General features: G+C 40.1%; 1 protein-coding gene across 1 annotated transcript in view; it reads left to right on the top strand.

Moving 5' to 3' along the window:
- The window catches only part of LOC150091148 (uncharacterized), a 212,911-nt gene that overhangs the window by 136,425 nt on the left and 52,404 nt on the right, over positions 1–24,082 (top strand). Inside the window, exon 2 of the mRNA XM_090382241.1 lies at positions 9,357–9,528. Within this exon, the coding sequence (XP_090238367.1) occupies positions 9,357–9,528 (172 nt within the window). The remainder of the gene's footprint in view (positions 1–9,356; positions 9,529–24,082) is intronic.

The following is a 24,082-nucleotide window of genomic DNA, read 5'->3' as shown; positions in this document are numbered from 1 at the left end:
GCAAATTGCTGCTATGGATAAAGGGCTGGTTGAGGGGGAGAAGACAGAGAGTGGTAATCAATGGACACTGCTCATCGTGGACTGATGTTATTAGTGGAGTCCCTCAGGGCTCAGTGTTGGGTCCATTATTGTTTTCTGTATTTATAAATGATATTGATGATGGTATATCGGGCTTAATGTCCAAGTTTGCAGACGATACAAAGGTTGGCAGGGTTGTCAAGGACACTACTGACACTATGCTGCTGCAACAGGATCTGGAAAGGTTGAGCAGATGGGCTGAGAGGTGGCAAATGAAGTTTAACATTGACAAATGTAAAGTACTACACATGGGAAACAGCAACCCCAGAGCAACGTATCAACTCTGTGGTACAACACTGACAGTGGTAGAGAATGAAAGGGACTTGGGGGTGGTTGTGCAGGCAGATATGAAGTTCTCTGAGCAGTGCAGACGGGCTGCAAGAGTAGCTCATGGAGTATTGTCAATGATATACAGGAATTTTTCCAGCAGGGATAAGGAGGTGATTATTCCATTGTATAAGGCGATGGTCAGGCCACACCTAGCCACACCTACTGTATACAAGTCTGGAGGCCTCATTTCAAGAAGGATGTAGAGCTGCTGGAACGAGTACAGAGAAGGGCAACAAGATTAGTGAATGGAACAAAGGGGTGCTCTTACGAAGAAAGGCTTAAGTTTTGCAAATTACAGTGTCTGGAGACTAGGCACCAGCGAGGTGATCTGATAGAGGTGTATAAAGCCTTGAATGGTTTAAGCATGCTCAATGCTGATGGGATTCTTCCTCTAGCTCAGAAAAATCACCTGAGAGGGCATAAATTCAAATTGAGGAAAGACAGATGTAGGATAGACGTGCGGAAATTTGCCTTTAGCCAGCGGGTGGTTGGTTGGTGGAACAGACTTCCATCCCTTGTGGTGGAGGTTGATAGCCTAAATAAGTTTAAGGCTCAGCTGGACAGGTATTTTGAACGAACAGAGGGGTGAAGTGGAAGTTGTTTTTTTTTTTTTTTTTTGGCTGATGCTACATAAGCTTGCTTTCTTGCATCAAATGCCTCTACTAATGCTAATGCTAATGCTAATGCTAATGCTGTGTCCGAGCTATAACTGAAGTCTTGTCTAGATGATCCTGCAATGCTTCTTCAACCGATGCCTCCATTAATTTTCCGCAAACAGAAGTTAAACTAACAGGTCTATAATTACTTGTGTCGCCCTTTGATCCTCCTTTGTGAATTGGAGCATCAAAGGCACATTTGCACATCTCCAATCCATGGGTACTTCCTTTGCTGCCTCCTTTAATATAACTGGATAGATCCGATCCACCCCAGATACCGTTCGTGTGTTTACCTTCAACAATTTCTCCTCCACTTTACTCTCAGTTATTACAAGATTCTCTAGCTTATTGCCAGAGTTGAATACACCTCTGGCATTCCCCTCGCTGAATAACTCCTCACGTGTGAATGTCAATGCAAAATATTCATTTAGTTTGTTAGCTACCTCAGCAGGATCATCAACAGTTGAGCCATCGATATCAAGTGGACCAATCTGATTCATCCCCTTCCTTCTAAAGTTTACATAAGTAAAGAACACTTTGCTGTTTTTCTTTGCATCCCTTGCCAAAGATTTCTCGTAATCTGCCTTCGCCTGCCTAACCTCCTTTGTAACTTGGTTACAGATCAACTTGTATCTATCATAGGCTTCTGTGTCACGTGTTAATTTGTATGTATCCCATGCATTTTTCTTCTCTGCCATATGTCTCATTAATTCATCTGACATCCATTTAGGCCTAAACCTTGAACAATATTTCTTAGTTAGTATATAAAGCCTAGTAGCTTCCAAGATAAGTTCTTTGAATGCTTTCCATTTTGAATTTGCTGTTGGTAACATCATCAGTTGGTCCCACTGTATAGAATTTAAATACTGTCTCTGTCCATCGTAGTCGCCTTTACGAAAGCAATGACCCCTTTACCCCTAATGGTAGTTACCTCTTTGAGTAAATCCCACTTCAGCACACTGTGATCACTTCCACCTAGTGGTTCATTTACCAGCAGATTCTTAATGCATGAAGAATCACTACTGATAATCAAATCAAGAGTATTACTCCCTCTAGTTGCCTCCTGAACATGCTGATGTAGAAAACAATCATCCAATAAATCCACAAAAGCCTTGCTAGTGTGTGAGTGACCAGCCCCCAAATTCCAGTCAATATCTGGGAAATTAAAGTCCCCCGTTATAAGACTCTCTGATTTACTGGCCCACTCTATTTCCCTGTACAGTTTCTTATTATACTCATCAGAGTCATTAGGCCTATAGCACACTCCTACTCCCAATTTTGATCTCCAAATGCTTATGTCACACCAAACTGACTCGACACTGCACTGTCCAGTGATGTCGACTGTCTTCACTTCCTTGGATTTTATGTATTTTTTAACTAATATCATAACCCCTCCTCCCTTCCTATCCTGTCTATCCTTTCTGTAGACATTTTACTCCCCAGATTCCAGTTCTGCATTCCTTATATCTGTGTGACACTATGTCTTTGAAATCCCCACAATATCTACCTTTGATGTTTTGAGCAATACCTCAAGTTCATCAAATTTATTTACTAAACTCTTAGCATTGGTGTACACGCAAGTATACATGCACCTGTTCTTTTTCTTAGCTACCCTAACACACCCATGCGTTTACTTGTACCCCAGTGATTCCCAGCAGTCTCTGAAATATCCTGCATCTTATTTTCCAGGCTGCGGCCATTCCAATAGAAGCAGTGCAAGAATCACTTTCACCTCTGCCAGTGGCTACTAATAATCTATTAGTCCTTGTATCCCCCCAATCTAGCAGTTTTCCGACCCACCTAACGCTGCCTCGATAGCATCAGCAAACATTCTTGCACCAACTTATATCCCAATGCAGTTATAAAGCTATATATATATATGTATTTCAGTATCGAATATTATCTCTGAGTTACGTTATATGACTTTCTTATCTCCTGTCCAGTTATATGTATTAATTTATAATGTTACGTTTATAAAAACTAGGTCGCTATAGGTATTTAGTTAAAAAAGTACAATTTAATGACAACGAAATTTAATAAGATTAGTAAATTTTACTGATTAATTGATAGAATAAAGCCCACCGATTACATTCCTATTAAACAATGTTCATATCGTACAAAGTATGCTTTGCAACAGGAAGTTGAAAGCCAGGTTGATTATGCCATCGCAGGAATTCCTGAACAGGAGGGAAGAGATGGTTCAAGACATCTGATTGCATATGTGAGCAGATTACCTAAGCAAGCTGAAAATTCATACAGTACAGTTGAAAAAAAGAGCTTGGCTGTTGTATATTCTATAACACAGTTCAGGCCTTTTATATATGTGAGGCAGTTTGTAATTATATCAGATAGCTCAGTGTTATGATATCTACTGCAATTAAAAAACCCTACCACAAGGTTAATTTGTTGGAATCTAATGAAACAAGATTATGATTTTCAAATAGAGTATAGGCCAGGTAGAGTTCAATCGAATGCAGAATTTTTTATCTTGACCAGTGTTAGAAGGAGATGCTAAACCGGATACAAGCAAGAAATCTGTCACTAAAAAATTTGCAAGAATGTCAACCGGACCAAGGATGTCCATGCTGACTCTATACCATGGCATTGATTCAGATGGAATGTGCATCAGATTCGCTTTTGCCTTTGGATTGTAACCCCTCCTTTCCAAGCGCGAGGAGCATGCATTCACATAATTTTTGATATCTCTATATATATAGAGATATCAAAAATCTTTTCTATCAAAAGTTTTTTCTAACTCTCTAGGCGCCTCCGTAGCCAGGTGGGAAGGAGCAGCAGTGCGTAGTACACGCTTCTTGATTAGACTGGGGTTCAAACCCGTCACCACCAAATACGGAGGATGTGGAAAGGTCAGGGAATGACCACCGCATATCCCGGAGCAATATGGCCTTAGTTGCTAATGCTCCTAAAAACCAAATAACAAACAAACAAACAAACTAACTCTCTATAAAGTTTTATCAAATGCTAAATGACCGCTGCCAGTCTTTAGCTAAGATCCCAGACTCTTACTATCTAAATGATGGGGAAACTATACCATTACACTTTACCTGATTCAAAGTTAACCCAAGATCAACCATGTGAAACAGGTAGCAGTCCCACACTCTTTGAAGGGAGAGAGAGATATTGAAAGCATGGCATGATGATCCTCACAGTGGTAATTTGCGTTTGATAAAACTTTATAGAGAGTTAGAAAAGACTTCTTTTTGTGAATATATATAGAGATATCAAAAATTATGTGAATGCATGCTCCTTGCGCTTGGAAAGGAGAGGTTACAATCCAAAGGCAAAAGCGAATCTGATGCGCATTCCATCTGAATCAATGCCATGTTATAGAGTCAGCATGGACATCCTTGGTCCTCTACCTACTAGTTTAGATGGAGATAAGTATTTACTAATGGTGGTGAACTGTTTTACTCGGTATGCTGAAGGAAGGAGCATGGGCACAGCACTCTGAGAGTCCAGGAATTTTAGAGCGATTTGTGGAATGGGTTATAAAACCTGACACAGAGGAGAATGACGAAAAATCAGATCAAGACACTAGAACCAGTGCTTATGACTGCGTTTTAAAGTTAACTGATGCTCTAAGGTGAAGAGAAGCAGTATTTTTCCTCTTTTAACGCAGTTATTTTTGTGTTAGTCTGTAGTACTCTAGGTTTATCTTTAAGTGATAACATGTTGTCTTGAGTGTTTCAACTCCTAAGAAAGATGTTTGTTATTAAAAAGGAGAGTTAGGGAGTAGATTATACGTAATGTCTGTATAGCATTTGTTGTTGCTGGTAGAGAGGTTGGTTTGTTTTTATGTTTAAAATGCTGTCACCTGAGAACTTCTCTCAAGTCTTGAAGTCTCTTTCAAGAGTAACTGATGATTCTTTTTCTCTCAGTCTCATACAGGCTGAGAAAAGCAAGGTCAGTTAAAAAAAAAATGAAGATTAGTTCAGGAGGTGCATTTCTGGTTATAGTGTACGTGATTTGTGAAGTAATCACTCACGCCAATGTGGAAATTTGCAAAAGTTGTACAAGGTGCTTACAGATGTGAAATGGTGAATCCCTCAGCAGCATTGTTTGAAGCAATCCCACCTGACAGTTGTATCAAGACCAATTGTAATGTGTATCAATGTTGCTTCACTCTAATGGTACTTTAGTTTGCCCCAGGCATTTCATTCTGAAACAGTCGCTGAAGGAAAATGGCACTTCGGTTATATACCAGTGTAAGAGAGGAAATGATGTTTGTGAATGCACTAAAAGTAAGTGCAAAGGTAGTTTAGAATATTTTTTTTGAAACAGAGTGTGATCAGTTGTCCTCCTGCACATGCCAAAGGCTGGCAGCAGAGACATATTGGTTAGCAGAGATAGGGTCGCAGGTCATAAGAAACCCTCCGATCATCTATTATAAGGTCTACATAGCACTGAAAAGTTATTTGTTATCAGATGAGCTACCTCACTTTGAAGGACATGGTTTGAAAGTAATTTTTGTGGATTCCATTTTTACTATGTCTCAAAAGGGTACTTTGATTCTGAGGAAATTTGGAGTAGAGAAAACTTTTGTGGTAGACAAAGAACCATTTCACGCAAATGTACCTCAGGAATTTTTGTTGACTCCAGTAGCTCTGAAGTTCCTGTTTATTTCACAAAAAGGAAAAGTTTTACAAGGAATAGTACACATCATGGGAAGAGATGAGTGTAGAAGGCTAATTTGTATTATATGTTGGGATTTGATTAGGAACCGGCATTGCCTACCAACATTTGTTTTGTATGTCACAACTGGTATAGTATTAGCAGCAATTATTTGGTATGCTAAGTACATTCTCAAGATGCTATGGCAAGCAAATAGAGGCCTGTACATAATGTTGAGAATGTATTAGTTAAACACAATGCATCAAGTTATCATAGGATTAAGAGTATAAATAATCTACATAATATTGGTGTGAATACACCATAGGTCACTCTTAAAGGCAAAAAACTGTTTGTAGTGTAAAAGGGCATCATTTTATCTGTATGTCATATTGTGCTCCTTCACAACGAGTTGCCATGTATTGCAGTACCTTAAATAAGTAATGCTTCATGATGAAAGGCCAATAACCCATGAAACAGTGCCGTCTGGGTATTGGTACCCACCGAGAATAAGTAATAATAGTCTTCCCTTGTAGTGAAGCATTACTTATTTGAGGTACTGCAATACATGGCAACTCGTTGTGAAGGAGGAGCACAATATGAGATACAGATAAAATGATGCCCTTTTACACTACAAATGTAGTTTTTTGCCTTTAAGAGTGGTCAATGGTGTATTCAAACCAATATTATATATATAATGTTGAGAAGTACTTGGAGAATTTTCAGAGCAAAGTGGTGGATAACTACACTGGCAGAACTGACGATTGGAGATGCAGTAAGAACGACTACGGGAAGAGAACAGGATTATCTAGATCATGCCCAGTTAGAACTAAGACCTGAAGTGAGAGTAACACTGTTGAAAATTTTGGTGATTTTTGTCAACAATCATCTTATTAGCTGGTTCAACTTGTACAAACCATCAAATTTTGCAGGCAGAGGTTGAAGAATGCAAGTCCGATATATCACGACCGTGCAAAGTGTATACTCAAGCACAAGTCACATTAATGATTTGGACTACAAGCAATACCTTTGGTTTGTTTCAAGCACCCAACAAACACTTTTCCAATTACAATTGACCTTCAAACAAGTGCATTGTCACTGACAGATGAAACATATTTATTATACCTTTCCTACAGAACTACATCTTATTAGCCAGGTAGCATGCCCACAAAATGCGTATTGCTCCTGGGGACTTCATTGTCATGCAGATTATGAATTTGAGCTTCAAACTAAGGAATCGTTAAGTTGGTCTGGCATAACGAATTGTATTGCTGGAGATAGCAGTGCTAATTGTCACATTATTGACAGTCAACCTTGTCTACATTATCAGGTATGGTTAGTACCAGATTTCACTAAAGTAAGGAATGAAGTATGAAGTAAAGAAAATGAGGGAGTAATATGTCAATATGTAGTGGAAATATGGAGTCATGCTAAAGAAATGGTTGAAACAATATTCTTCAATTGTCATCACAAAGAACAACATTGAAATATAAGTAGTGGGTACATTCAATCAACCCACTGACATTCTTGACAGTCATCTAATTCTGAGAGGGGGATGAAATGCTGAAGCATATTTAAATCAGGCTGCATTACCATCCAAACCAAAATATGGAGAGATAGGAGATGTTCAGTCTAACTATAGTGTTTCCAAACAGTTTATTTTCGATGAAAAGATGATTCATTGCCATTTCTATAAGGAAAAGGTTAGCTGTTGTATGAGTGAATCTTATTTGGATCATATGAATACCAGCAAGATTAATATGTTACCGTAAACCCAGACATTACATCAATTGGAAGTTGAGCATTCGAGTCAGGTCATCATCAAATATGTTACAAACCACTCCACTGAGGGTTGACCTTTCATTTTCAGGGTATAGTATTTTCTTGGAAACACACACAGTATGCCTAAGTTTGTTGAAGAAATAAGTTCCCCGATAGGATATTTTGCTTGTGATATGCTAGCAGTTAGAACCCTCCAAGCCATGTCTACATGTGTTGCAGGAACAGTAATGGTAACTTTTAAGGATATACTGGTGGCGACAAGGTCAATGAAGCTTTTGGAAAAACCAACTACATGCACAATTGAGTTTAAAACTGATTCAAAATGTCATAAAGAGAAATTATGCCTGTTAGGCAAGACTGTATCAGAATGTAAGGAAATATAATTCTGTTTAGAAGACCCTACTTTACAAATTGGCCATCCAAATTTTTCCCAGTTATCTCAAATTTCTGGATTCTCACCTGGCCAAACACCGTGGACAGCCTGGTTTCAACAGTTAATAGGGATTAACTGTTGAAACAAAAAGAGGGATTAACCTCTTGGTTTAAGATACTGTTGATACTCCTGATGGTAATATTAATGGGATCATTCTTTATAACTTCATGCATTGACGATTAAAAACTATTATATACTTGGATTTCAGGAAAGCTTCTGATACTGTTGCACATGAAAGACTGCTGTACAAATTGGAGAGGTATGGCATTAATTTAAGTTGTTACAATGGTCTCAAGCGTTTAGGGCATAAGCCTCAAGCTATGAAGGAGTCTAGACTGCTACAATGGATAAAAGGATGGTTGAGTAGGAGACAACAGAGAGTGGTAATCAATGGACACTGCTCTTCGTGGACAAATGTTATTAGGGGAGTTCTGCAGGGTTTGGTGTTGGGCCCATTGTTGTTTTGTATATTTATCAATGATATTGATGAAGGTATATCAAGTTTAATGTCCAAGTTTGCAGATGATACAAATGTTGGCAGGGTTGTTAACGGCAGTAAAGACAGTATGCTACTCCGACTGGATCTAGATAAGTTGGGAAAATGGGCTGAGAAGTGGCAACTGAAGTTTAACATTGACAAATTCAAAGTACTGCATATGGGTAGCAATAACTCAAAAGAAACGGGGGGTATAAATTCAAATTGAGGAAAGACAGTTGTAGAATAGATGTGCAGAAATTTGCATTTAGCCATCACGCGATTGATAGTTGGAACAAACTTTCATCTGTTTTAGTGGAGGTTAGCAGCTTAAATAAGTTCAAGGCTGAACTAGAAAGTATTTGGCGTGAATGGATGAGTGAAATGGGGAAGATTTTTTTTTTTTTTTTTTTTTGGCTGATTCTATATAAGCTTGATTTCTATCATCATATGCCTTAATAACGCTAAATACACATAAATTTATATATTTAATACACAGATCAACTTAGGTTCTTAGGTCAACCTAATAATAATAAACCACTAGTCTTAGTTCCATAGCAGATTCCAATAAGTTCAGATGCCCTGAGAGTATCAGCTGAAGATAAGGGCCAGCCAGTTTCCAGAGACTAACTATGGCCAATAGCGACCATTTCTTAGGTGCAGGTCCAGAGATCAGAACTCTGTTGCACATTTCCAATTATAACGATTCTCTGTTACTGACTATACTTGGGGTTCAATGATGTGTAATCATTGTAACTTTAGTAAATTACTACATTTTTCCATTGCAGAGGATGAAGGAATTGAAACATACAGTAATAAAACCTGTTTCAATACAGTGAAGCATCTTGTTTTATTTATTATGTATTGTGAAATTTTGTGAAATTTACATATATGCAAATGGTGTTTCATATTGCACTGAATGTGCACATATGTATGTATATCTATTTAAAAATGTGTACATTTTCCTTTTTAGGTTACTAACCGTGAGGTAATTACCCTTGTAAGAGCTTTCCTTGATCCCAGTATGCTCTACAGTTCAGGAGTTGTATTAAGAGGGACTAAATTTATCTATTTAAAAATAGAAGGGGATGCCATCCTTGGTAGGAAAGGTGATTTGGGGTGCATAGTGGTGCAAAGTTTTAAAGGTATTTCATGATAATGTTAACAGAAGTTTTCTTGAATATACATTTTAAATTTTTTACCAGTCTGCTAGAGAGAATAATTCTAATGCATGAATCAGAGCCAGGGGAAGACTATAACGACCTCCTGCTTTTGGGTGCATAAGTTAAGGAATGTAATGATGAAATTTCCTGTAATATAATTAGTAGGAAAGGAATGAAATATATTTCTGAATAGGTGACTCTTGTGCAGAAATACTTCATTAACAGTTGCCTTTTGTCATACTATAACATCCTATTTCTGGATATATAATGTTTCATATTTTATAAAACAGTATAACACAGATTCTTTCCTATTAGAAGAAAGCTACAGTTTCATATGAATACTTGCTTGATCAGTTTCAAACTGCTCATTCGACAGTTATAGTAAATGCCAGATGGGCTGGTGCTCTAATGGGCCTGCTCTAGTAGAAAACACAAACTAATATTCAATCTTTAAAAAGTATTTTTATAATCATAACTTCTTTTTAGAAATATAATATAAAATATTATTGTCTATGTGTGGATTATTCAGTTTGTGGATTATCCAAGAAAGATTTTTCATACTGATTTGTTTTTAATTTTCATTACTTGTGAGATTTAATGAAAATTTATGACAGTATATGTTCTATAAACTGAATTATGTTTCATTTTACTCCAACCCTCCTCCTGTTAACATTTCTCACAGTCAGTTTTATGGTTCTTTCCAAATAGTATAGTGTAATAAATTATAAATTCATGATTTCTTGTTTGTTTATTTATTTATTTTTAATTATCATTACTTTACAAGTAAAAAAATGACTTTTAATTATTCATACAAAAGGTCACATTGGCCATTTGCCATTTCTGTGCCTGTTTAAATGCCAGGGCCATTTTGTTTGTCCCTGTCCATTATTGTTAATTATCACTGGTCACATTCTAAAAGGTAGTTATCACTTAGATTTGCAAACATAATGTTATAACTTAATACATATAACTTAAACTTGAAAGGAGATACAAAATTCATAACACAGTAGGAGGTAAAACTTGATACTGAAATATATATACAGGGTGTCTCAAAAATACATGGTATAATTTCAGGAATGACTTCCTCATATGTAAACAATAAAAATATTTTATATCAACATAGTTCTGGAAATGCTTGATTCCCGAGTTATTAAGGAAATCACCCGGAGGTGATTTCCTTCATCACAAGGTACTGACATGACACGACATGTGTTTTTGTTTGTGCCAACTGGGCTAGCCGGGTGGGTAAAGTGCCTGCCTGGTAACCCAAAGGTCGCGGGTTCGAATCCTGCCTCAGGCTTGGATCAAAGTACTGCAAAAACCTTGGGAGGTGCACTATGGCCACAGAAGCCGATGTGCCAACAACTACAAAAAAAAAAAAAATGTGTGTTTGTAATGGGTGGCACCTGGAATGTCAGTTCATCTCCACCTCTTATCTCTGTGAAGAACAGTACCACTGTAGAAGGACCAGAAATAAGTAATGCATGTTTGTATGTGTTCTGTTGTTGTGTCTGACCGCTTGGCTACCCAGAAGCATCAGTCACCTGGACAGATGATTCTGGGTACTCATCCACACCACGGGAAGGTGGGCCAGTTCCAATGGAGCTTGCACTGTCTCAGTCCGAGACTCTGACCCACCTGATGTTGGCAAAAGTTGGGCCGGATTCCTCTGGGGGCCCACTTCAGAGGGAAAAAAGAAAAAAAAGGATTTCCTGTGGTGTTAAAAAAAATAAAATAAATAAATAAAATAATATAAAATAATAATAAAGAAATATATATATAATAATAAAAAAAAAAAAGTTAGGGAATGTTGCTCCCTATTGAGTAGCTCAATAGGGAGCCACTCCTGGAATCAGCACACGCAGAATACCAATGCAACTGGCTGTTCAACGTTCGACACTGCTGCAAGAACCACTGGCAGAACATTACTCTGGCGCCTCCGTAGCCAGGTGGGCAGGACCAGCAGTGCGTAGCGCACGCTTCTTGATTAGACCGGAGTTCGAGCCCGTGCCCACCAAATACGGAGGATGCGGAAAGGTCAGAGGATGACCACAGCATATCCCTGGAGCAATATGGCCTTAGTTGCTAATGCTCCTAAAAACCAAATAACAAACAAACAAACAGAACATTACTCGTGCAGGGTAATCTGCTGGTGACAAGGCCTGTACCTGTTGCAGATGGTAAGGATACAGTTGGTGTTCTCGCAACACTCTCCAAACAGTCGAACGTTGAACAGCCAGTTGCATTGCTATTGGCTGATTCCAGGAGTGCCATGCACAACATCCAAAATCTCCTCCTCTACTTCAGGAGTCCTAGATCTTGGTCGTCCTCTGTCGGCAGCGCGAGGTGTAAAGGTCCCATGTTCACAAAGGCGCGATGGATACCTTCAAACATTTTCCTGTCTAGATATCTTCATTCTGGGAACCTTTCTAGGTACAAACAATGAGCCTCCAGAGCATTGCCGTCCACCAAACGGTACATAAAGTAAATATTCGGCTTGCTCCTGTTTTGAGTACATGGTCAGAATGGAAAACCACCAGATTCTGTCAGTACCTTGTGATGAAGGAAATCACCTGCGGGAGATAAGACATTCCGGTTAATAACTCAGGAACCAAGCATTTTCAGAACTATGTTGTTAAAAAATATTTTTTTTGTGTACATATGAGGAACTCATTCCTGAAGTTATGCCAAGTATTTTTGAGACACCCTGCATACATAATGTTATTACTGCTTTGAGATATAAGTTTGGCATAATATTTTAATGTAATATTTTTAATTGTATTGAAAGTGAACCAAAATCATGTGTCAGACCAGAGCAGCAAAGCAAAATGCTCAAGATAGTGCTGTGGATCGGGGGAGAACTGAGGGGGGTTGTCCTCTGAATCACATCCTTGAAATGTCAGGGGCTCACCATCTGGTGAGTATGGGCTTGGCACACCCAGGGTCATGAGCTGGATATCATCATTCTTCTCTTTCTTGGTGATTCCCTTTAGACTCTCTCTCTCTTAGGGTAACTCGGGAATTTTTTTTTTGGCTGGTGCAGCATAAGCCTCAGGCTACCTTGCACCATATAGTTGATGATAATAATAATAATAATAATGTCCTGCTTGTTTGATGTTTGTGGAGCTATCAGGAATGCGACATGATATTGCCAAAGGGTCTTTGTGTGTGTGCTTGATGTAAGAAGTGTGAAGAAATTAGTTGCCAACTGCTAACTGGGCTAGCCAGGTGGGTAAAGTGCCTGCCCGGCAACCCAAAGGTTGCAGGTTCGAATCCCGCCTCGGGCTTGGATCAGAGTAGAAAATGCAAAATATCTTGGGAGGTGCAATATGGCCACAGAAGCCAATGCGCCAACAACTAACAAAAAAAAAAAAAAAAAAAGTTGCCAACTCAGCATTGTTATGAGCCTTTTTATGAGAGCTTAAAGAACAGGGTCCCTCGAAGGACTTAAATTGGGGATCCATCAAGCTCTCAGTTGCCAGCATCAATGCCAGAGCTTACACTGGATCATCAGGCAGCACAGCGGCAGTCCCCAAAGTAGAATGTGCTGGTCAAAACTGCTAGCTTGGGAGATACACGGACAGATAGGTTAACAGTAGCTGCTGGAAGAGGTGAAAGTGATTCTTGCACAGCTTCTATTCAAATGAGCAGCAACCTGGAAAACAAGTTTCTTGGGATTTCAGGGACTCCTGGGAGTCATCGATAAACAAGTAAATATATGGACTGTGTTAAGATAACTACGAATAAGAGCAGGTGCATGTATACTTCAATGTACACAATGCTAGGAGTTCATTAAATAAATTTAATGAAATTGAGGTGCTGTTCAAAATATCAAAGGCGTATAATGTTGGAATATCAGAGACATGGTGTCACACAGATATAAGGAATGCAGAATTGGAATTTGGGAAGTCCATGTGTACAGGATAAGAGGGAGGGGTTATGCTGTTAATAAAGAAACACACAAAATCTATTGAAGTGCATCCAATTGACATGGGTAGACAGTGCAATGTTGAGTCAGTTTGGTGTGACATAAGCACTGGGAAAGCGAAATTGAGAGTACGATTGTGTTATTGGCCTAATGACTCTGATGATTATAATGAACAACTGCACAGAGAAATAGAGTGGGCCAATAAATCAGATTGTCTTATAATGGGAGATTTTAACTTCCCAGTTATTGACTGTGACTTTTTGGTTGGTCAGTCGCACACTGGCAAGGCTTTTTTGGATTTATTGGATGATTGTTTTCTACAGCAGCAGCAGCATGTTTGGGAGGCAACCAGAGGGAGTAATACTTTGGATCGGTTTATCAGGAGTGATTGTTCATGTATTAAGAATCTGCTTTTATAAAGGTACCACTAGGTGGCAGTGATCACAGTGTGCTGATGAGAGATTTACTCAAAGAGAGAATTCTCAGATTCAGAGGAGCTCCTCGTGGACTGGAGATGTGCAAATGTATCCCCAATTCACAAAGGAGGTGCAAAGGGTGACGAAAATAATTGTAGACCTGTTAGTGTAACTTCTGTTCTGGGGGAAAATAATGGAGTCACTGATTAAAGAGGTGATACAAGATCACCTAGACAAAACTGAAGTAATAGTTCAGACACACCATGGTTTTGTTAAGGGGAAGTCTTGTCTGACTAGTTTGATTGGATACTACGATGTTGTCACAAAGGAACTGGATGCAAAAAATAATTTTGATATCATATACTTGGATTTCAGGAAAGCTTTTGATGCTGTTACACATAAAAGACTGCTGTAAAAATTGGAGTGGTATGTCATTAAGGGCAAGTTGCTGCAATGGATAAAGGGATGGTTGAGTGGGAGAGAGCAGACAGTGGTAATAAATGAACACTTTTTTTTTTACATGGACTAATATTATAAGTGGAGACCCTCAGGATTCGATGCTAAGCCCATTGTTGTTTTGTGTATTTATGAATGATATCGATGAATGTACATCAGGCGTAATGTCCAAGTTTTGAGATGATACAAAGGTTGGTAGGTAGTGTTCAGTAAAGACAGCATGCTACTGCAACAGGATCTAGAAAAGTTAGGCAGATGGGCTGAGATGTGGCAACTGAAGTTTAACATTGACAAATGCAAGTTACTGCATATATGGGTAGCAGTCATCCAAGAGAAACATACTGACTGTATGGCACTACATTAAGGAAGGTGGAGAATGAAAGAGACCTGGAGGGTAATTGTGCAGTTGGATTTGAAGTTCTCTGAGCAGTGCAGATGGGATGCCAGAGCAGGTCATCAAGTTTTGCGAATGATATATAAAAATTTTGCTACCAGAGCCAAGAAGGCGATTATTCCTTTGTATAAGGCAATGTTCAGCCCACACCTTCAGCACTGTATGTCTGTCTGGAGGCCTTATTTTAGGAAGGATATAGAATTGCTAGAACGAGTACAGAGAAGGGTAACAAGATTGGTGAGAGGAACGAAGGGGTGCGCTTACGAAGAAAGGCTTAAGTTCTGCAAATTGTAGAATCTGGAGACTATGCTCCTGCGAGGTGATCTGATCGAGGTATATAAGGCTTTGAATGGTTTGAGCAGGCTCAATGCTGACAGGATACTTTTGTTTGCTCAGATTAAGAACCTGAGGGAGCATGGAGCATAGATTCAAATTGAGGAAAGACAGTTGTAGAATAGATGTGTGAAAATTTAATTTAAGCCAGCAGGTAGTTGATTGCTGGAACAGACTTTGATCTGTTGTTGTTGAAGTTTTTAGCTTAAATAAATTTTGAACTAGACAAACATTGGAGTGACCAGATGGGTGAAATGGGTAGGGTGTTTTTTTTTTTTTTTTTTTGGCTGATTCTGTATAAGCTTGCTCTCTTGCATAATATGCCTCAACTAATGCTAATGCTAAATGCTAATATAACTTCCATCAGGGGTAAAGGGAAGGGTGTTTTCTTTCATACAGGTGACTATGATGGTCTGAGACAGTTTTTAAAGTCTATACAGTGGGACCAACTGATGATGTTACAAACAGAAAATTCTAAATCGGAAGCATTCAAGGAAGTAATCTTGGCATAGAAGAAAAATGCATGGGATGCATATAAATTATCAGTGACACAGAAGCCTATGGTAGATATAAGCTGGTGTGTAATCAATTCACAAAGGAATTTATGCAGGCAAAGGCAGATTATGAAAAATCTTTGCCAAACGATGCAAAGAGTTCTTTACTTATGTAAACTCTAGAAGGAAAGAAGGAAAGGGATGAATCAGATTGGTCCACTTGATATCAGTAGTTCGACTGTTGAGGACCCTGTGTAGGTAGCTGACAAACTAAATGAGTATTTTGCATCTACATTCACACATGAGTTATTCAGGGAGTGGAATGCCAGAAGTTTATCAAACTCTGGCAGGGAGATAAATGATTTTGTAGTAAATGAGAGAAAAGTGGAGGAGAAATTGTTAAAATTAAAAATAAAAAAGGTGCCTGGGGTGGATGGGATCTATTCATTTATATTAAGGGAGGCAACAAAGGAGGTAAGCAAATCCTAAGCCTCAATTAGGAGAGCTTCCTTGAACTCAGGAGGTCCCCATGGACTGGAGGTGTGCAAATGTACCACCAATTCACAAAGGGGGGGTTCAAAAGGTGACACAAGTAACTATAGACCTGTTAGTTTAACTCGCGTTCCAGGGAAAATAATGAAATCACTAGTTAAAGAAGCATTGTAGGATCATCTAGACAGGACTGCAGTAATAGTTTACTGGAGATGTGCAACTGTATCCCTAATTCACAAAGGGGGGGGGATCAAAGGGTGACCCAAGTAATTACTGACCTGTTAGTTTACTTTCTGTTCTGGAGAAATTAATGTAGGCACTGGTTAAAGAAGCAAGACTGCAGTTATAGTTCAGACACAGCAGGGGTTTGTTAAGAGGAAGTCTTGTCTGACCAATTTGATTGGATACTGTGATGTGGTCAAAAAGGAACCGGATGCAAAATAGCTCTATTGGCACATCCATAGCCAGGTGGGCAGGAGAAGCAGTGCGTAGCACACGCTTCTTGATTAAACTAGGGTTCGAGCTCGTGACCACCAAATACGGAGGATGTGGAAAGATCAGGGAATGACCACTTCATATTCCCGGAGCAATATGGCCTTAGTTGCTAATGCTCCTAAAAGCCAAATAACAACAACAAAAACAAAATATATTTTTGATATCATATACTTGGATTTCAGGAAAGCCTTTGATAGTGTTGCACATGGAAAACTACTGTACAAGTTGGAGGAGTATGGCATTATGGGCAAGATGATGGTATGGATAAAGGGATGGTTGAGTGGGAGAACATAGAGAGTGATGGATACTGCTCTTGGTGGTCAAATTTTATTAGTGGTTTCTCCCACAGGGTGTATGTTAGGCCCATTGTTGTTTTCTGTATTTATCAATGATATTGATGAAGCTATATCAGGCTTAATATTCAAGTTTGCAGACAATACAAAGTTGGCAGGGTTGTTAATGACACTGATGACATTACCCTACTGCAACAGGTTCTAGAAAAGTTGAGCAGATGGGCTGAGAGGTGGCAACTCAAGTTTAACATTTACAAATGTAAAGTACTGCCTATGGGTAGCAATAACCCCAGAATAAGGTAGAGAATAAAAAGGACCTGAGGGTAATTGTGCAGGCAGATATGAAGGTTTTTGAGCAGTGCAGTCAGTTTGTAAGAGAAATTCATAGTGCCTTGTCAATGATATACAAGAATTTGTCTAGCGGGGAGAAGGACATAATTATCCCCTTGTATAAGGTAATGTTCAGGCCACACCTTGATTATTGTATACAGGTCTGGAGGCCTCTTTTTGAAAGGATGTAGAGCTGCTTAAAAGAGTACAGAGAAAGGCAACGAGATTGATGAATGGAACAAAGGATTGGTCTTACAAAGAAGGTAAGTTCTGTAAATTTCAGTGTCTGGAGACCAGGCACCTTCAAAGTAATCTAATTGAGGTGTATAAGGCCTTCAATGGTTTGAGCAAGCTCAAGCATTGAGCCTAATCAAACCATTCAAGGCCTTGTACACCTCAACCAGATTACCTCACAGGTTCCTAGTCTTCAGATGCTGCAACTGGCATAATTTAAGCCTCTCCTGGTAAGAGAACCCCTTTGTTCCAATCTTGTTTCCCTTCTCTGTACTCATTCTAGCAACTCTACATCCTTCCTAAAATGAGGCTTCCAGACCTGTACACAGTACCCAAGGCATAGCTTGACCATTGCCTTATACAAAGGTATAATCACTTCCTTGTCTCTGCGAGCAAAATTCCTATATATCATTGAAAAACCCTTTGACCTGCTCTTGCAGCCCGCCCGCACTGCTCAGAGAACTTCTTATCTGACTGTACAATTATCCCCAGGTCTTTTTCATTCTCCACCTCCCTGAGTGTAGTACCACACAGTTGGTACGATTCCCTTGGATTACTGCCACCCATATGCAGTACTTTCCATTTGTCAATATTAAACTTGAATTTCCAGTTCTTAGCCCATCTACCTAACTTTTCTAGATCCTGTTGCAGTAGCATACAGTCTTTACTACCATTTCAACCATGGGGCTTATATCTGGTGAGTATGGGCTTGGCACACACCCAGGCTCCTGAACTGGATATCATCATTCTTCTCTTTCTTGGTGATTCCTTTCTACTTCTCTCTCTCTCTCTCTCTCTGACAAGGTAACTCGGAATTTTTTTTTTTTTTGCTGGTACAGCATAAGCATCACGTTTCCTTGCACTATATGGCTAATAATAATAATTAAAAACAACCCTGCCAACATTTGTAACATCCACAAACTTGGACATTAAGCCTGATATACCATCATCAATATCATTAATAAATACAGAAAACAACAATGGACCCATCACTGAACTCTGAGGTACTCCATTAATAACATTAGTCCATGTAGAGTGGTGTCCATTGACTCAACCATACCTTTATTCATTGCAGCAACTTGCCCTTAATGCCATACCGCTCTAACTTGTACAGCAGTCTTCCACGTGCAACAGTATCAAAAGCTTACCTGAAATCCAAGTATATCATATCAAAATTAATTTTTTGCATCTAGTTCCTTTATGACCTCATCTTAATATCCAATCAAGTTGGTCAGACAAGACTTCCTCTTTGCAAAACCGTGCTGTGTTTTCACTATTACTCAGTCTTGTCTATGTGATCCTGCATCATTTCTTTAACCCAGTGACTCCATTATTTTCCCCGGAACAGAAGTTAAACTAACAGATCTATAATTATTTGCATCATCTTTTGAATGCCCTTTGTGAATTGGGCATACATTTGCACATCTTCAGTCAGTGGGGGATCCCTGAATCTAAGGATGTTCTCATAATTATGGCCAAGGGTTTGCTTACTTCCCTTCAATTAACTGGATAGATTCACTCTGCCCCAGGTGCCTTTTTTTTATGTTTAACTTCAACAATTTCTCCTCCAATTTGATCTCCGTTATTACAAAATAATTTAGCTCCCTGTTAGAGTTCAGTAAACTTCTGTCCTTCCCTTCCTTACAGAATTCCTCATGTGTGAATGTAGATGCAAAATACTCATTCAGTTTGACAGCTATCTGAGCAGGATCATCAACAGTCGAACTACCAACATCAGTTGATGATCCTGCAATCTGGAAATCTGACTCATCCCCTTCCTCTAATGTTTACATAAGTAAAAAGAAGTCTGTTGTTTTTCTTTGCTTCCTTTGCCAAGGATTTCTCATAATCATTCTTCGATTACCTAACCTCCTTTGTGACTTGATTACACACTAGCTTATATTTGCTTTAGGCTTCTGTGTCACCTGCTAATTTATATGCATTCCACGCATTTTTCTACTCTGCCATGAGCCTCATTAGTTCATCTGCTATCCATTTAGGCATAAATCTTGAACAGTATTTCTTAGTTGGGAAGAAAAGCCTAGTAGCTTCTTGGATTAATTCCCTGAAGTCCTCCCATTTAGAATTCACTGTTTTTAACATCATTAGTTGATCCCACTTCCTGATACCACTCTAGTCACCTTTGCAAAAACAAAAAACCCTTCCCTTTGCCCTTGATGGTAGTTACACCTTTAAGGAAATTCCACATCAGTAGACTGTGATCACTGTTACCTAGTGGTTCCTTTATATGCAAATTACTGACGCACACATCATCACTGCTGATAATCAGATCGAGTATTACCCTCTCTGGTTGTCCCTCGAACATGTTGCTGTAGAAAACAATCCTCCAATAAATCCACAAAAGTCTTGCTGCCGTGTGAGTGACCAATCCACAACTTCCAGTCAATATCTGGAAAGTTAAAATTCCCCATCACAAGACATTCTGATTTACTGGCCCATTCTATTTCTCTGTGCAATTGTTCATTGTACTCATCAGAGTCTATAACACACTCCTACTCTTCATTTTCCCTTTCTGTGTTTTTCTGTCACACCAAACTGACTCAACATTGCACTGTCCACCCATGTCAACTGGATGCACTTCATTAGATTTTATGTATTTCTTATCTAACAGCATAACTCCTCCTCCCTTTGTACCCTGTCTATTCTTTCTGTACACATTGTACTCCCTAAATTCCAATTCTGCACTGCTTATATCTGTGTGAAACTATGTCTCTGATATCTCAACAATATCTGCCTTTGATGCCTTGATCAGCACTTCAAATTCATTCATGAAATTTATTTACTATACTCTTAGCATTGGTGTACATACAATTATACCTCACCTATTCTTAGTTATCCTAACACAGCCCATGTATTTATTTGTTCCATGATGTCTTCCAGCATCTCTTGAATTCGCCAGCAACTTGCTCTCTAGGCTGCTGCTCATTACAATAGAAGAAGTGCAAGTTTTGCTTTTGCTCCTGCCTGTGGCTACTGTTAATCTTTTAGTTTGTGAATCTCCCATGCTACTAGCAGTTTTCTGACCCAGCTGGCACTGCCTCTATAGCATCAGAAATTATTCTTGCACCCTTTCTGTTTAAGCATATCCCATCCCTATAGAAGCAGTCTCTCCTGTTAGCAAGCCCCTCGATGTGGGCACCTGTACGTGGTGAGGGGACTTCCCAGTGACGCTGCTGGACTTCCAGACTAGCATCACTGGGATCCAACGCCCACAGCCCAGGTTCCAGGCTTGCATCAATGGAGTCCGGCGTGTTTGCCATGCGCTGCGACCCGTGGAAATTCGGAAAGGGGGATCCTGGTGATTGAGGGGCCCAGCTTCAATACACCACTTTGGCCCTTGCTTCGACAAGACGGGTGGTCCTGGAAGGCCCAGCTAGGATCAATCGGCTAGTAGGCTCGCCTGCGAGGGTCAACCGTGTCAATGCCACGCCCCTACCCTCATGGTCTGAGGGACAGGATTCAGGCTGGCGGCGGTGTGGGTATAGTGTCTGGGTAGCCCTGGCATCCCACTCCCGAGCGCATTTATTGCATGCCGGGTAGTGGGCGTCCCTTTGGGCTCCGTGGTGGATGGGGAGCCCGGGCACTGAACCATATAAAAACCTCTATGAATCCTGATAAATATATTCCTTCAGGGGCCCCAACCCGGTCCCTATCTGAAAACAGAGACGGAGAGACAGATAGCATTATTGCTACAAAGAGGCAGCGAACCGAATTACCATCAGGGCCAGTCCCAAGGTTCTTAATCATGCATTCTACCAACTGATTGGTAAAATGTCGCCCTTTTTTATTCAAAAAGGGTTAGATGGGTTAGCAGGTTCACCCAAATCAGTTAAAAGGCTTCGTTCTGGAGACCTCTTAATTGAAACTAAAAATGACAGGCAATCAGAACATCTACTCCGAACAACATCAATCGGAGGAATCCCTATAACAGTGACACCACACAGAACACTAAATTCATCGAGAGGTGTCATTTCGGAGTGGAGCCTTCTCGACGTCACCGAGGAGGAAATCTGCTCCGAATTAAAACCACAGGGAGTTATTGCCATCAAGAGAATCACTGTGCGAAGGGATGGAAAAATTGTTAAAACCAGGAGTGTTATCCTGACTTTTAACTCTCCCAAACCTCCTGATGAGATTAAAGCTGGCTACATCATCTGTCCAGTGCGTCCATATGTTCCAAACCCTTTACGATGTTTTAAATGCCAGAAATATGGACATTCTCAAATGGCCTGCCGTGGAGTCCTTGCATGTGCTTGATGCGGTGCAAAGGACCACGAAACAACAGCATGTTCAGCCACAAAACCCACCTGTATTAACTGTGAAGGCGAACACCCGGCCTACTCACGAGCATGCCAGAGGTGGAAAGAAGAAAAAGAAATTCAACAGCTGAAGGCAGAGCTAAATATATCATACCAGGAGGCAAGGAAATCGGTCAAACCCCTGAATATGAACAAACCTACCTACGCCCAGAAGGTAGCAGGAAGATGTTCCGTTGGAACTCAGACGGACATGACCAGTCCTGCAAAGGAGTCTTTCACTCCCATCGCGCGATATCTTTTAAGTTCTCAAAAACCTGCACAAAAGGACCAATCAGCTGCCACTCCTGTATCGGTACCTCCTAATGCTCCACAAGTAACAAAAGTAATTATGAAAGAAAAGAATAAGAAAGGGGAAATCCCCCCTAGTACCCAAGAAAAGATGGATGTCGAGCAGAAGGAGGTACCCGAAGATTCAGTCTTGGAACTCTTTGCGGAGGAAGAAATGGACACGGGACAGCGTCCATTGTTCCCAAAAAAAGATAAATCCAAGACAGATAAAAGTAAGCCCTCAGCACCTCGGAAGCCGCCTGATGGACCCACCAAGCCAAAATAATGGCTAAATTCCTACAATGGAATTGTCGTGGATTCCGGCGAAATATTGATGACATCAAGGCCCTCCTGCAAAAGCACGAGCCAGTTTGCTTTTGCTTGCAGGAGACATATCTAAAGGCAAATGATGATCCCACCATGCACAACATCACATTTTTTCGAAAGGATAGAATTGCGGATGGCTCTGTACATGGGGGAGTGGCTATCCTTGTGGGTAACCAGACCCCAGTGCAGCCCATGCTAATTACAACCAACATAGAGGCTGTTGCAATTCGCCTTTCAGTGGGATTTTTAATAACTGTGTGCTCCATTTATTTGCCACCTGGGACTGATATCTCCCAGGCAGACCTTGATGATCTTCTAACGCAGCTGCCTCCCCCTTTCTTACTTCTCGGGGATTTTAACGGACATAACACCCTGTGGGGTAGTGCTAACATCAACGGAAGGGGACGAGTCATAGAGCATATGCTCAATGACCTTTCCCTTCTAAATACCGGAACAAACACCTTCTTCCACATGCCTACCCGTACTTTTTCTGCCATTGATCTCTCTATCTGCTCCCCTTCTCTACTCCCTTCACTCACCTGGGAAGTGGAGGAGAATCCATACGGAAGTGATCACTTCCCTGTGATAACCTCGCTACACGGTGGGAGACCATGTCTTCCCTTCAGGTTACCACGGTGGAAGATTGATCAGGCTGACTGGAATGCCTTCCAACATCAGGCAAATTTTGATCTTAGCACAGTCAGTCAAGAGCCTGTCAATGATGCAGTTAAGTACATCACAGAAAATATTGTCCAAGCAGCTGTGAATGCTATTCCAAAAACATCTTCCCGGTTTTCACCATTTCCCAAACCTTGGTGGAATTCACAATGCACAGCAGCAAAAAAGGCTCAAAACAAAGCGTGGGGGATATTCTGCCGGTATCCTACCACGACCAACCTTATAGCCTTTAAACGTGCACTAGGTAAAGCACGATATATCCGCCGTCAGAGTCAAAAGGAATCGTGGATCCGTTTTACATCATTTATTAACCAGTCTACCAACTCTAAGGTAGTGTGGGATAAAATCCGGAAAATGAAGGGAAAATATACATCTCACCCTTCTTCAATCCTAGATTATAATGGATGCGCTATTGCAGATCCAACTGCAATAGCTAATTCTCTTGGGGAAACATTCTCTAACATCTCTGCAACATCTTCGTATTCCCCAGAGTTCCTGGTCCTGAAATATAAAATCGAAAAACAGGCACTTAGCTTTAAATCTAAGAGCATTTATCCCTACAACAGGGATTTCACTATTCAGGAACTGAAAAGAGCCCTCGCTCTTTCCAAAGCAAGTGCCGTTGGACCAGATGGCATCCATTATGAAATGATTAAACATCTTTCACCAAAATCTATGGATTGTCTGCTCCTTCTGTATAACAGAATCTTTACTGAAGGGCTGTTTCCGGACTACTGGCGAAAGTCAATCGTTCTTGCCTTCCCCAAGCCAGGAAAGAATCCAAAAGTCACCACCAACTATCTCCTATTGCTCTGACTAGCTGTCTGTGCAAAATCCTGGAGAGAATGGTTAATTCTCGTTTAATATGGTATCTCGAATCAAATGACCTTCTCTCCAACATCCAGTGCGGCTTCCGAAGGAACCGGTCCACTTTGGACCATCTTATTAGATTGGAAGCATCCATCCGGGATGCTTTCCTAAAATGCAAACACTTGGTGTCGGTGTTCTTTGACATGGAAAAAGCGTATGACACAACTTGGAGATTTGCATTTTAAAAGA

Source organism: Mastigoproctus giganteus, chromosome 1, assembly GCF_048544385.1.
Source record: "Mastigoproctus giganteus isolate SK-2022 chromosome 1, ASM4854438v1, whole genome shotgun sequence".
Classification (NCBI taxonomy): domain Eukaryota; kingdom Metazoa; phylum Arthropoda; class Arachnida; order Uropygi; family Thelyphonidae; genus Mastigoproctus; species Mastigoproctus giganteus.
This window is presented reverse-complemented; position numbering and strand designations above follow the sequence as displayed.